The 14,608-nt window shown below is 38.5% G+C and overlaps 1 protein-coding gene across 2 annotated transcripts in view; it reads right to left on the bottom strand.

Moving 5' to 3' along the window:
* VPS39 (VPS39 subunit of HOPS complex) overlaps window positions 1-14,608 on the bottom strand; it is a 35,318-nt gene that overhangs the window by 20,068 nt on the left and 642 nt on the right. The window contains exons 2-8 of one of the 2 annotated variants that reach the window (XM_060760887.2): window positions 8,518-8,583; window positions 6,080-6,106; window positions 5,616-5,680; window positions 4,257-4,299; window positions 3,644-3,738; window positions 1,591-1,689; window positions 134-226 (exon numbers count right to left, since the gene is read on the bottom strand). In XM_060760887.2, coding sequence (XP_060616870.2) covers window positions 134-226; window positions 1,591-1,689; window positions 3,644-3,738; window positions 4,257-4,299; window positions 5,616-5,680; window positions 6,080-6,106; window positions 8,518-8,583 — 488 coding nt within the window. The remainder of the gene's footprint in view (window positions 1-133; window positions 227-1,590; window positions 1,690-3,643; window positions 3,739-4,256; window positions 4,300-5,615; window positions 5,681-6,079; window positions 6,107-8,517; window positions 8,584-14,608) is intronic. The other variant, XM_060760893.2, reaches the window with a different exon arrangement.

The raw sequence follows: 14,608 nt of genomic DNA, 5'->3' as shown, positions 1-14,608 counted from the left end.
GCTTTTCACTATATAAACACACACAGGATTACAACCTTGATAATACAGTAGTCACAATTCCACACCAATTCTACTGAATTCCCAGCAAAACAACATTCTTTACTCTTTTTCTGTAGTCCAAAATCTTTCTTACCCTTATTAGGTAATAGTCCCTCTTGAAACCAACACATATGGAATCTTCACACCATGCCATGGATTTGGGCACATCGGGGACACTGAAGTCCCCCTATGGATCAAAAGGAGAACAGATCAAGTTGGTGACATATAAATAATCCTGCTCAGCCATCTCAGTGCTCTGTTCCAAAGTACATTTTAACAGAAATTCAGCACAGAGGAATTTCAGATATTTCCTTAAATAAAATATAATTATCAAATTCTTTCTTCGATGTCTTCTCACTTGGAGCCAATTTTTATCAGTGGAGTAAACACACATTACAAATTATATTCAAAGTTCTTGGGGAAAGCATCCATAAGCATGAGAGCCATTCAGCAGTGGAACTCTCTGCCCCGGAGTGTAGTGGAGGCTCCCTCTTTGGAAACTTTTAAACAGAGCCTGGATGGCCATCTGTCAGGGGTGCTTTGAATGCAATATTTCTGCTTCTTGGCAGGGGGTTGGACTGGATGGCCCATGAGGTCTCTTCCAACTCAATAATAATAATAATAATAATAATAATAATAATAATAATAATAATAATAAAACTCCCCAAGGGACTCAGTGCGGCTTACATGAGGCAGATGATTCTATGACTAAGTGGCTTTTCTAATGAGAAATGACTAGAATATATAAAGAAATACCAAGTGAAAAGTCCTTAACATAAAAAGTGACATCCTATATTCCAAAAGACAAAAATGTAATTTGACAGTTTTGGGGGGAAAGGATTCACAATGGCAAAATACTATCCAAGGAACAAATCTCCACATACATGTGACATTTATGTTCTTGAGAAACAGTGCTACATCTAGCCCTCTTACGACATCCATGTGGATTCAATGTGGTTAATGTACTTGTCTAAAGATAATATTTTAACTGATCACTATGTGTTAATTAGAAGCAGAACTAATAGAAACACAAAGGAATTAGACTATTGAAATTCATACAAAAGGATACCATATCCAACAAATCTTTGAGTCTGCACTCACAGACTTGTCAGAAGGTTAACTCCTAAACCGCTGAATTTTAAACAGAACTTTTTTATCTTTCAATTTTTCTAACTTTGTCATTATCTGTGGTAATGTGTTTATTGGAATTTTTTTCTATGTAATTTTGATGATGTTGATTGTTGGTTATGTTTTTTATGTTGTCCGGGCTTGGTCCCATGTAAGCCGCTCCGAGTCTCCACTGGGGAGATGGTGGTGGGGTATAAAGTTTACTATTATTATTGTTGTTGTTGTTGTTGTTGTTGTTGTTGTTGTTATTAACTTGTCACCAATAGCACCCCAAAAAGTAAGGCTAACAGGAAAAAAAATCTGTTTTCTCTAATAGTTATAATGAACACTTAATACAGCATAATTTAGCAAAAGTCAAAATAAAATATGAACAAAAAGTTTAAGAACATGACAAGGAGACACTTGTCTATAGTATTAACAGACCTGCAATTCATAGAAGTCTCTGTCCTTCCAGTAATACAACTGTAGTTTCTTTCTTACTGCTACACACATCCTGAGCACCTCTTCCCCTGTTTCAGAGTGCTGTGGAAGAAAGCAGACTTCAATGACACATCATTAAGCACCTTACTGAATCATCAATGTTAGACACAAAGTTTGGCAAAGATTGTGGAGTAAAATAGCAAAATATCTATTTCAAAGGCATAGCCATGTAAAGTCTGGAACATCATGTGCAAGAGAATCTTTATTATCATTATTATTATTATTATTATTATTAATATTATTTATAACTCACTATCTATTTCAGAGGAGACTCAAAGCGGCTTGATTATAGATCTGCCATCAAACCAACTTCAATGTACAATAAACCCTATGAATGAAAGACCTTCCAGAGCCCTGGTTATCAACTGCCCTGATCAAATCTTGCAAATCTGGGACAGCTGTGGCTTTTTTGATTGATTGAATCAATCACCTCTAAGATGGCCAGTCTTCCTCTTTTTCTAATGTCTTCCACTTAACTGAGGACCATTGTTTTTTTCCAAACAGTTATATTTTCCTGTGTTATGTTCAAACTACAACAGCCTCAGTTTAGTTATCTCAACTTTTATAGTGGGAGTTCAGGCTTGATTTGCTCTAGGGCTGATACACATTATCTGTAAAACTCTTATCCAGCACCACATTTTACATGAGCCAATTATCGTCCTGTCAGCCTTCTTCACGGTCTAGCTTTTACAACCCTATATAGCAAATGGAAATCCTATGGCATGGATGATTCTGATTGGTATTTAATAACACATCTTCACACTTGAGGATCTTGTTTAGTTTCTTCATAGCTGTCCTTCCAAGTCTTAATCTTCTGATATCTTGACTATGGTCTCCATTTTCCTTAAGGTTGAATCAAAGTATTGAAAAGCTTTAGCTATTTCAATGTCTTCATTACGCACTCTGAGGTTATATAAATCATTTGTGCGGTAGCACAGCAAGTTAAACTGCTAGCTGCAGGAAATCTGCTGACCAGAAGATTCGCAGTTTGAAGCCGTGAGTCAGGGTGAGCTCCCAACTGTTAGCCCTAGCTTCTGGCAACCTAGCAGATCAATAGGTACTGCCTCAGTGGGAAGGTAAAATGGCACTCCATCAGACATGCTGACAAAACACAATCGGACAACAGGCTCCTTGGCATGGAAAAATGGAACAAAAGCACACACACACACACCCCATAGCCAGAGTTGAGCATAACCTCCAGATGCCAGAGATTAAAGGGAAAGGCCTTTACCTTTGTCTGGGTATATGTAATGTATGTCGTTGTTGTTCACTGTGTAAAAGGTATTGAGTGTTTGCCTTATATGTGTACTGTAATCCACTCTGAGTCCCACCGGGGAGATAAAGTGGAATATAAATAAAGATAATGATGATGACTATTATTATTATTATTGCTGTCATTATCTTAAAATCTTCATTATAAAGGCTGTTATTATTTCAAAAAATCAGTCCAGGCTGTAAGTGTGCTGATTAATAGTGGTACTTGATTAAACTCTCCTGACACTTTTTATAGTGGTGCCTTTTCCTGCCCATGGAAATGGCGCATATAAGATTCACTTCTCTATGCAAATAGAGAAACCACCATTAAGGCCAAACAAGAAAGCACCGCTCTGTTTTAAAGTTTTTTCCCTGTTTGGGAAGTAATGAAAACAGTCCTCATCCACCACAAAATTATTTTTGATTTAATTTCTTACAGCTAGTTCTTCATACTTTATCAAGGCTGCAAGTTAGTAAATCACCCTTGTTTTGCTCTTGCTGCAAGCAGAAGCATTTCAACACACTGCAGACCTTTCCTTCATGGATTGGTTATTGTCACATCCAAATAAGGAGTTCCATTTTGACTCTGCAATCAAGTCAGAGTCAACACTCCAACAACAAACTGTGGCTCTGTTTAGCTGCTATCATAGTTGCTCGGAGTTTTAGAATTTCCCAGATCAAGATAGCAGTACCAAGCCACTAAGGTCTCACAATAAGACTAAAGACTACTTCAAAAGATTACCTTGAGATCACAGGTGAAGAGAGTTGCGCCCTTTGCCTTGGGAACTGTTGTGATCTGTTGAAATGTCAACAGATCATGAACATAGATGTTGTTTTCTGTTGGAGATAAGGTACACAAGTTACTGCTTGAGCTGCATCATGTAAAGTAATTCAATGGAAATGTCATAATGCTCTCACAACAATTTCAAAAACTGAGAACAAGCAAGCGTATATTTCAGATGAATTAATGAAGATTTAAGGGGCAAAATACTGATTCTTAAGGTGGCACCATAGACTCAACAATAATTACTAACTCAATGGATTACAGTGCCATCACCAGCCAGTAAATTGGATGGATGGACAGACAGACAGATTATATTCTAAATTGATTTAAAGTAAGCCTATACAATTTTTCATATGTCAGACTGCAAAGAAAAGCATTTTACATGTATGTAAGAAAGAACACAGAGAAGGAAAGGTCTACCGCCAAAAGAAAGGAAATCAAGGAAAATCACAGAATCACAATCCTATGTATGTTTTATTAAAATCCTACTGAGTTCAAAGAGAGTTACTCTCATGTAAATTTGGGATTACAAATCCAAAATAGGATTAATTTGAACAGTTATTTCACTTACCTAACAAACTGACCAAAATTTTGAACTGGGATACAACATGGATCTAAGAGGGAAAAACTTACTGTAAATAAGATACCATCAAAACTGTTAGCAGCAATGAAGATTAATTACCAAAAGGGAACCAAAATAGGATAATGTTATATACAGGTTATCTCCCTCTGGTCATATGTTTACTGAAAATCACCCTTGGTAATACATATCTATCAGGAATGGGAATTGTGCAACCCTACAATGCGGTTGAATTGCAACTCCCAGCATCCTTCAACATGTGTTTAGTAACAGTATAATCAACTTCTGTTGCAGATTATATTTAACACACACCCCCATATGAAAAAAACGTTTTCTGTAGTAATAATGATTATCATATAGAGAAGGGCTTTTATTAGTTCTTTTTGGAAGATGATCTTGGCTAAAAGTGTGATGCATGTATAAAGTACAAAATTCTATTACTAGTCTGAATCATATTAGACCTACTGAATCTGTGATAACTTAATAAATCAACCCATAAGATAATTCTTATGACAAAATAAATATCCTCTGAAGATGCCAGCCATAGATGCAGGCAAAACGTCAGGAGAAAATATTGTTAGAACACTGCCATACAGCCCAGAAACCACACAACTCACAAGATAATTCTATTGATTCAGTGGGGCTATGTACTCAGCACTGACACATTAATTTAAACTAGAACTACTTGAGGAAAGTTTTTTTTAAAAAAAAAAAACCTGCTTCACTGTGGAGCTGCGTTTTCCCTTCCCAGGGCACTTGTGCCCCACTTTGTGCTGGTGAGTGCCTGTAATAAAAGTTTTGTATTGTATTGACACTACATTCCTATTGATGCAGGCCAACATCCCATTGGCTTTTTTAGCTGTCACATGACATTGTTGGCTCATGTTTAACTTGCTGTCCATAAGGACTCCAAGATCTTTTTCACACGCACTGCTGTGGAGCCAGACATCCCCCATTCTGTATCTTTGCATTTCATTTTTTTCTGTCTAAGTGGAGTATCTTGCCTTTGTCCCTGTTGAACTTCATTTTGTTAGTTTTGGCGCATCTCTCTAATCTGTTCATATTGTTTTGAATTCCGCTCCTGTCTTCTAGAGTATTGGCTATCCCTCCCAATTTGGTGTTGTCTGTAAACTTGATGGCCTTGCCTACTAACCTTTCATCTAAGTCATTAATAAAGATGTTGAACAGAACCGGGCCCAGGACAGAACTCTATGGCACTCCAGTCATCACTTCTCTCCATGCCAAGCAGCTGCACAGCTACTTTCATCCTCATCCAAGCCCATTAAAATGAAGACCAAACTTCAGAGAAATGCCTCTCAAGAAATTACCTTCAGCAGATCCAACACATACCTGCTGGATCTTCTTGGAGAAGTTCTTGTTTGATTTCTCTAGTGTTACTTCAAACCGATTGCAACCTAATACAGAGCAAAGAAACGTTTTTAGAACACAAATACATTTTCAAGCTAGCACTTCATCAACTTGTGTTTCAGCAACTAAAGCAAAGCATGCCACAAATTTCTGTTGCCAGTTTTATCACATGAGAGGAGTTGCATGTCTCACAGACCCAGATGAAAACTGCAAGAAATTGATGAATATGCATAATAGCATACCCAAAAGTAAATCAGGCTTTGCGATTGTGTGATCTAAAACCACAAAACACTTCAAAATCTACATTAGTGAACAGCAAGACCCCGGGATCCTTTATCAAGATTAAATACAAACAAATCAAATCTCTAGCAAGTACTCTAAGAGGGTAAATGAATAAAAACATTTTGCCACAAGGGTTTAAAGAGGTTTATGGATATAAAACTTACATCCACTTTCTGATGTCGTAACCTCTCCTGATGTTGATGCAAAAAGGGGGAGAAATTTACCAAGTAAGACAACAGCAACTCAAAACTAGCATGATTTGACCGGAACAGACTGGCAAAGGTGATTGAGTTTGAATTCAGCAAAGAATTTGCTAATCTTACAAAATTAGAACACTGGCTCACAAAATATATGAGGTTCTTTGAGGTGAAGGATTCAAATGCTTCTCAAAGAAGGAGCATACATTATCTCAGCTTAATTTTCAGATAAATTTGTGTTTTCTGAACAAGGCGTTGAAATGTCACCTCCCAATCTGTGTCCGTGGTACAACCTTTCATTATGTACACTTATTTTAGAAATTATCTATTGTTAATATTTTAGAATGAAACAAAAGCTAACTACACACATCTGCATTTGCTCACATTAATTCCCTGATTCCCTCACTATTTGCATTCCTCCCTTTTACCCTTTATATGCCTTGAATCCCTCCATCCTGACTTCAATCCCTCTATCCTGCCTACAATCCCTCCTTCCACTGCTAACATTTACAGCAGATGTATGCAATCATGCCCTTGCCAATGTTGGTGGACTACAAACCTCAATTGCAGGACACAATGACTCAATACTTTTTTTTCTGTCAGGAGCAACATGAGAAACTGCAAGTTGCTTCTGGTGTGAGAAAAGTGGCTGTCTGCAAGGATGTTGCCCAGAGGATGCCCAGATGTTTTACCATCCTGTGGGAGGCTTCTCTCATATCCCCACATGAGAAGCTGGAACTCACCCACTCTCCGGATTCAAACCCCCGACTTTTCGGTCAGCAGTCCTGCCAGAACAAGGGTTTAACCCACTGCACTACCAGGGGCTTGAATACATCATCCACATGTTCACTCAGACTGATGGGGCTTGAATACATCACCCACATGTTCACCTCTATTTAGAGATTGTAAATTTAATAATAATAATAATAATAATAACAATAATAATCTTTATGTCTATACCACCCTATCTCCCAAAAGGAACTCATTTAGACTTCTTGCTCTCTGAAAAACCCTCCATACAGTAACATTTCTATATTTTATGGTGGAAAGGTGGACCCATAATACCAATTTATCATATAAAGACATCAAGGTCCCTCAAAGAGTTTTAACAAATGGGTTTCTAGCATATCTTAATATTAATAACACAATGACATTTGAGAAAATATTATTTTTGCCTTTTCTATTCCAAACCACAACAAAGTGTGCTTTTCTAGGTTGTTTTTACACCCAGGAATAAGCCTGTATCTCAGAGTGATGTTCCTTTACAATTTTAAAATAGAATGAAGTCCAATAAATCAATCAGAATGGAAAAGAGCCTCAAGCAACAGAAGAAATACAAACCATTCTCTCCCAATTGCTAATCATGAAACAACAAGACTGCAAACAAGAACATAAATAGAAATATTGCCCTGACACATCCAAAATGAGAGGGCAACCTAGTACTGGAGCTGCTGGGGCAATTGGTCTCTCCCACACCTTCTCCCAAGCTTCCTCTGGTTGGTGAAACATCTCAACTTCAGAAGAACCTGAAAGTTGGACTGGGAGGCATAGAGCAAGGGGTGGCAAAAATATTTACTAACACCAACTCTGCCCCCAGTGGCCCATGAATTTAACATGGTGTCTTTTCACAGGAAGTCAGCAAACAATACTCTCCTTGCTATACTGTATGACATTGTAGGACCCGAATTGGCCAAAAGAGGAGTCCTGTGTTTTTCTATTAAACAGCTTCACAAATAACAACTTGATCTATTCAGTAACTGAAGTCATATTGGTATTTTTGGGTTTTTTTTTTAGACAATCAGCACAAAGTCAGATGAGACAATCATGCAACTAATACCTGTATGACAGGTGAAACAATCTAGATCAGGGTTTTGAAAAGAGGGAAAGGTGTGCCATCTTCTCCACATTTCCACCTTGGTCTCTATCTCACAGGTACATAGATACATTATATGTTGTATTGTCTTCAAGCAACGCTGCCATAAGTTGAGCCATTAGGACAGTGGTTCTCAACCTGTGGATCCCCAGATGTTTTGGCCTTCAAATCCCAGAAATCCTCACAGCTGGTAAACTGGCTGGCATTTCTGGGAGTTGTATACCTGGAGACCCACAGGTTGAAAATCACTGCATTAGGACATAGTAAGCCCATCTAGAAAGCCAGAAATGTGACATGGAAAGATTCCAGGAGTTTCAGAAAACATTTACTTTGAACCTTCAGTACATAAGCTTTACAGAGATCTTACTACTGACAGCACTATCATGTGTGAAGTCTACACAAAGAAAACAGTACAAATTAGCTTAAAATGCAGTTAAGTAAACTTGTTTGTATTGTGCTTAAATCTATAAGTCACTAAGAGCTGGAACATCAGTGAATCAATATACAGAAGCCTGAATCATTACAAACCCACCGGTTTCTTTTCGAATTCGATAAAGTAGAAGATGTCCTTGTTTAGTCCCAACAAGGAGCCATTCTTCTGCAAAAGAAAACAAAAATATATATTGTATTAATTCTAACAAAAACATTTTTTTCATCCAAGCCTATTATATTTCTACTCATATCTTAACCATATTTAATATCATATATTAACCAAACTCCATGGATTAAATTTGTTTGCAAAGCTCCAGAGATGCATCATGTAATCATTTCTACTACTATTTTAATGAGAAAATTACTTCATATTAGTTCATAGCAGCATAATGTGTGTGTGTGTGTGTGTGTGTGTGTCCATGGCTCTTCAGGTATGCAAAAATCAGCAAGTTATAATTTTTTTAAAATACCTAAAACTGTCAGCAACATAATTGAAAAACACAATACTGGGATTGAGCACACGCACGTTAACTACTGTTTACATGCAAATTATAACCACTTGGATCATAACATACGATGCTCAAAGTGATGCTTACTATAAGGATAACCACAAACATTAATCATTTTGAATATGGAACACTTGTACAAGTAGGCATGCACAAATATCATCAAATGCAACAGGTTGCAGCCACACTGACAAATTGCAGAATGCTACAACTTCCACATGCAAATAATAATAATAATAATAATAATAATAATAATAACAATAACAATAATCTTTATTTGTACCCCGCCACCATCTCCCCAGCGGAAACTCGGGCCGGCTTACATGGGGCCAAGCCCAACAACACAGCATCAAAATAAGATCAGAACATAAACAACAAAATAATCAATTACATAAAACATACACTATAAGAATATTACAACCAATATACTGTAAAATAAAATCATTCAAGACACAAAACAAAAAAAATTAACCATATGCATACATGCAAACACTGTATACAACAGTCTGCACACTCCCTTTCACATTCACTCTATCTTTACATATTCCTTTCACATAACCGTAATGCTGTACCATCTCTATGAGTGCCAGCTATAAGTAATACATTTCTATTTGTAAACACTGAAATTGCTTTGGATCAAAAGCAAGTCACCGTAAACAACTGTGTCAATGTGGAATGGAAAATTCTTGTAAATCTTCTTCCACAACCCCACAAGAATATCCAGCAAAACAATGTGAGAGCATTAAATATACCATTGTTTCTTTTCTTTGTTTTTATGAAATTTCCATAGCAAATTTAAAACAACAAAACAAACACAGACACTAAAATTAAAAATGAAACAATGGAATCTGATACAAAAATAACACAAAATATTCCCACTCCATTGCCTCCCTGCCAACTAAAACTAACTAATACACTCTACCCCCATTAAATATACATATTCATATATATATATTAATATATTAAAAGCACAACTGCTTTCTCTCCTCCTCAAGCAAATATTATCTATAGACTGTTCTACCTATATGCATTTCAGTGTCTCCTCAATAGAAACGAATATATTAATACATAAACATGAATAATATTAATATAACAATTTAACAATTTTGATTGAAGTTCAGATTCTTCTAAATTCACTAGCTGTGCCCTGCCACGCGTTGCTGTGGCCTATAGTAAAACCTATCAAAGTTGAGGTAGATATCTGGACTATTATGAAAGAGAGGTCCCTACCTATTCCTTCCCCCTTTTCCTCCCCCTTTCTCTCCTTTCTTCCTTCTCTACCTCTTTCTTTCTTTCCTTCTTTCACTACTTGATTTCATCCTTCTCTCTTTCCTTCATTCCCTCCCCCTTTCTTCCTTTGCCTTTCTTCCCTCCCTGTTTGCTTCCTTCTTTCACTTTTTATTTCCTTTTATTTTACCACCATCATAACAATAACAATAATGCAATGCATTGCCTCTGGGACCTGACACCTCTCCCATTCCCCCTAAAAGGGTCTCATAGGAACAATAGCATCATCATAATAATAATAGAAATAACAACCTTTACCCGCCACATGTTGCTGTGGCCAATCTTCCCTCTTTCTCTCCTTCTTTCCCTCCTTCCTTGTGGGGTTGCGTGTGTGTGTGCAGCGGCGGGGGGAGTGATGGAGAGTGGGGTTGCGTGTGTGTGTGCGGCGGCGGAGGGAGTGGGGTTGCGTGTGTGCGTGCGGCGGCGGGGGGAGTGATGGAGTGTGGGGTTGCGTGTGTGTGTGCGGCGGCGGGGGGAGTGATGGAGTGTGGGGTTGCGTGTGTGTGTGCGGCAGCGGAGGGAGTGGGGTTGCGTGTGTGCGTGCAGCGGCGGGGGAAGTGATGGAGTGTGGGGTTGCGTGTGTGTGTGCGGCGGCGGGGGGAGTGGGGTTGCGTGTGTGCGTGTGGCAGCGGGGGGAGTGATGGAGTGTGGGGTTGCGTGTGTGTTTGCGGCGGCGGGGGGAGTGGGGTTGCGTGTGTGTGTGCGGCGGCGGGAGGAGTGATGGAGTGTGGGGTTGTGTGTGTGTGTGCGGCAGGGTGTGTGTGTGTGCGGGAAGCGGCGCGGCGGGGCTTGGAGTGGGCATGGTTTCTGCAGAGGGAACGTTGGCCGGAAGGCCATGTGCACGCGCCAGGGAACTTGCGGCTGGGCGCCAATGCGCATGCTCAGTTGTTTTGCCGTTTTGTGAGTGTGTTGTTGTGTTGTTTTTCATTTTGAGTAGATATGTTTGTACCTTGTGCGTTGTGTTATGAGCATGGGAATTTTGGTTAAGTTTTGTTGGGGTTTTTTTGAGTTTTATTCTTTTGCCATTTTGTGAGTGTGTTGTTGTGTTGTTTTTCATTTTGAGTAGATATGTTTGTACCTTGTGGGTTGTGTTATGGGCATGGGAATTTTGGTTAAGTTTCGTTGGGGGATTTTTGAGTTTTGTTGTTTTGCCGTTTTGTGAGTGTGCTGTTGTGTTGTTTTTCATTTTGAGTAGATATGTTTGTACCTTGTGGGTTGTGTTATGGGCATGGGAATTTTGGTTAAGTTTCGTTGGGGGGTTTTTGAGTTTTGTTTCTCCGTTGGATGCCCCTAACAAATTTATATATATAGATTACCTCAACATCACACTTTCTCTTTTTAATTTAAATTAATCCTATATTATCTCATGTGACCTATTACTGCATTTCAACAATGTGTTTCTATATAATGCCTTGTTGTCTTTCCCTCTCCGTTCTCAAAATTCTTACTGAGAATGTAAAAAACCAAGTTCCCCAAATCTTCCAAGTGACAGACAAGACTTCTGACTGGAAAAGTACAGTCATCTTAGTAGGGAAGGACAGACTCAACAGGACTATGAATTATTCAAAGAGCTATTATTAACGTGTGTCAGGTTTAAATTTTAAATGGTGCACATGTAAAGTTGAAAGTTGTCCACTCCTAATTTAAATAGTATCCTGTTATGAATTGACAAACTTCTGTCATTTAGGAAAATAGAGGGGGGCATTTGTGACTGAAAAAATTAATGAAGTTTATACATTTTCTACTATGAAATAGCAAACAAATCATATTTTCTCAAAATACAACTTCAAAAATTATTATTATTATTTACAACCCCACTTTTTCTCTGGTAATGGAGCCTCAAAGTAGATAACACTAAAAACCACAGTAATGTTTGAATTAAAACCTAACACATATAAACACTCAAATATATACCCTATACGGTTCCGGCCCAGCATATCTGTCCGAACGGATCTCCCTCTACGTCCCACCTCGGAGTTTAAGATCTTCTGGGGAGGCCCTGCTCTCGGCTCCGCCTCTATCACAAGTGAGATTGGCGGGGACGAGGAGCAGGGCCTTCTCAGTGGTGGCCCCTCACCTATGGAATTCACTCCCCGGGGAAATTAGATCAGCGACATCCCTCCTTTCCTTTAGAAGGAAATTAAAAACATGGATTTGGGACCAGGCGTTTGGGCAATCTGGCAGTTAAATAAAGGACTACGATGACGGATAGGAATAGACAATGTGGAATGAAGTATGGACTCTGAGTTGGCGAACGCTGATCATGAGATTGGTTATTGATTGTGATATATATTGATTGTTTTAATTGTTATAACTGTTTAACTGCTGTTTTTATGCGTTTTTGTATTATTGTGTAGGCATCGAATTGTGCCTGTTTGTAAGCCACCCTGAGTCCCCCCTCGGGGGTTGAGAAGGCCAGGGTAGAAGTACACGAAATAAAATAAATAATAATAAATAATAAAATTAATAGAATTAAATATAGAAATATAAAAATTCATAGTTAATATGGCTTACAAAATTATTAACAGTATGTGTATAAGATATATATATGATTTCAGGTTGAGACTTGGGTCCCATCTCTAAGATCACGTGTATATGCTAATACAGGTAATCCAAAACCTCAAACACTGCTGGAGCCAAGCATTTTAGATACAATATTAATATTTTTCGTGTTTATTTTTTTTACTTCCAATATTTAATCCTATTTTAGTGTTTGCGGGTTTTTTTAAGCTTTCAATGGTGTGTTCTATTGTTTTTAGTAGTTGCTGCTTTAGGTCTCTTTTTAGAGAGATAAACAGGGGTAGAAAGAAATATAGTTATACTAATAACAACAACAATATGTTTAGGCTTTCAATGTGTGTTCTATTGTTTTTAGTGATAGCTGCTTTGGATCTCCTTTTTGAGATAAAAGGGGAGTAAGAAATATAATAACAATAGCAAGATGTTTAGACTTTCAATGTGTGTTTCTAGGAGCCCTCGGTGGCGCAGTGGGTTAAGCCCCTGTGCCGGCAGGACTGAAGACCAACAGATTGCAGGTTAGAATCCGGGAAGAGGCGGATGAGCTCCCTCTATCAGCTCCAGCTCCTCATGCAGGGACATGAGAGAAGCCTCCCACAAGGATGATAAAAACATCAAATCGTCCCCTGGGCAACGTCCTTGCAGACAGCCAATTCTCTCACACCAGAATCGACTTGCAGTTACTCAAGTCGCTCCTGACACGACAAAAAAAAGTGTGTTTCTATTTTTTTTAGTGATAGCTGCTTTGGGTCTCCTTTTAGATAAAGAGGGGTAGAAAGAAATATAACAGCAGCAGCAATAGTTTAGTCTTTCAATGGTGTGTTCAATTGTTTTTAGCGATAACTGCTTTGGATCTCCTTTTAGAGAGATAAAAAGGGGTAGAAAGAAGTGTAATCATATGTTTACTTGTTTAGGCTTTCAATGTGTGTTGTATTGTTTTTAGTGATAGCGGCTTTGGATTTCCTTTTGGAGAGAGAAAGAGGGGTAGAAAGAGCAACAACAACATTTTTAGCCTTTCAATCGTGTGTCCTACTGTTCTCACTGATAGCTGCTTCCGGCCTCCTTTTCCCCCTTGACATTAAGTCTAGTCGTGTCCGACTCTGGGGAGTGGTGCTCATCTCCATGTCTAAGTCAAAGAGCCAACGTTGTCCATTGACACCTCCTAGGTAATGTGGCCAGCATGACTGCATGGAGCACCGTTACCTTCCCATTGGAGCGGTACCTATTGATCTACCCACATTTGCATGTGGCAGAAGCTAGGACTAACAGTGGGAGCTCACCCGCTCCCCAAATTCGAACTGCCAACCTTTCGCTCAGCAAGTTCAGCAGCTCATCAACATCATCAACAAAAATGACATAGAATCAGAGTTGGAAGAGACCTCATGGGCCATCCAGTCCAACCCCCTGCCAAGAAGCAGGAATATTGCATTCAAAGCACCCCTGACAGATGGCCATCCAGCCTCTGTTTAAAAGCTTCCAAAGAAGGAGACTCCACCACACTCCGGGGCAGAGAGTTCCACTGCTGAACGGCTCTCACAGTCAGGAAGTTCTTCCTCATGTTCAGATGGAATCTCCTTTCATTTTTAGCCTTTCAGTTGTGTTTTCTATTGTTTTCAGTAACAGCTGCTTTGGGTTTCTTTTTAGAGAGATATATAGGGGTAGAAAGAAATATAATTATACTAATAACATCAACAATATGTTTAGGCTTTCAATGTATGTTCATTGTTTTTAGTGATAGCTACTTTGAGTCTCTTTTTAAAGAGATAAATAGGGGTAGCAATATAGTTATACTAACAACAACAACAATATGTTTAGGCTTTCTCAATGTGTGTTCTATTGTTTTTAGTGATAGCTGCTTGGGATCTCCTTTTAGAGATAAAA

The sequence above is a fragment of the Anolis sagrei genome, chromosome 1 (genome assembly GCF_037176765.1).
Source record: "Anolis sagrei isolate rAnoSag1 chromosome 1, rAnoSag1.mat, whole genome shotgun sequence".
NCBI lineage: Eukaryota > Metazoa > Chordata > Lepidosauria > Squamata > Dactyloidae > Anolis > Anolis sagrei.
Note: the sequence above shows the minus strand (reverse complement) of the source record. Positions and strands in the feature narration are given on the sequence as shown.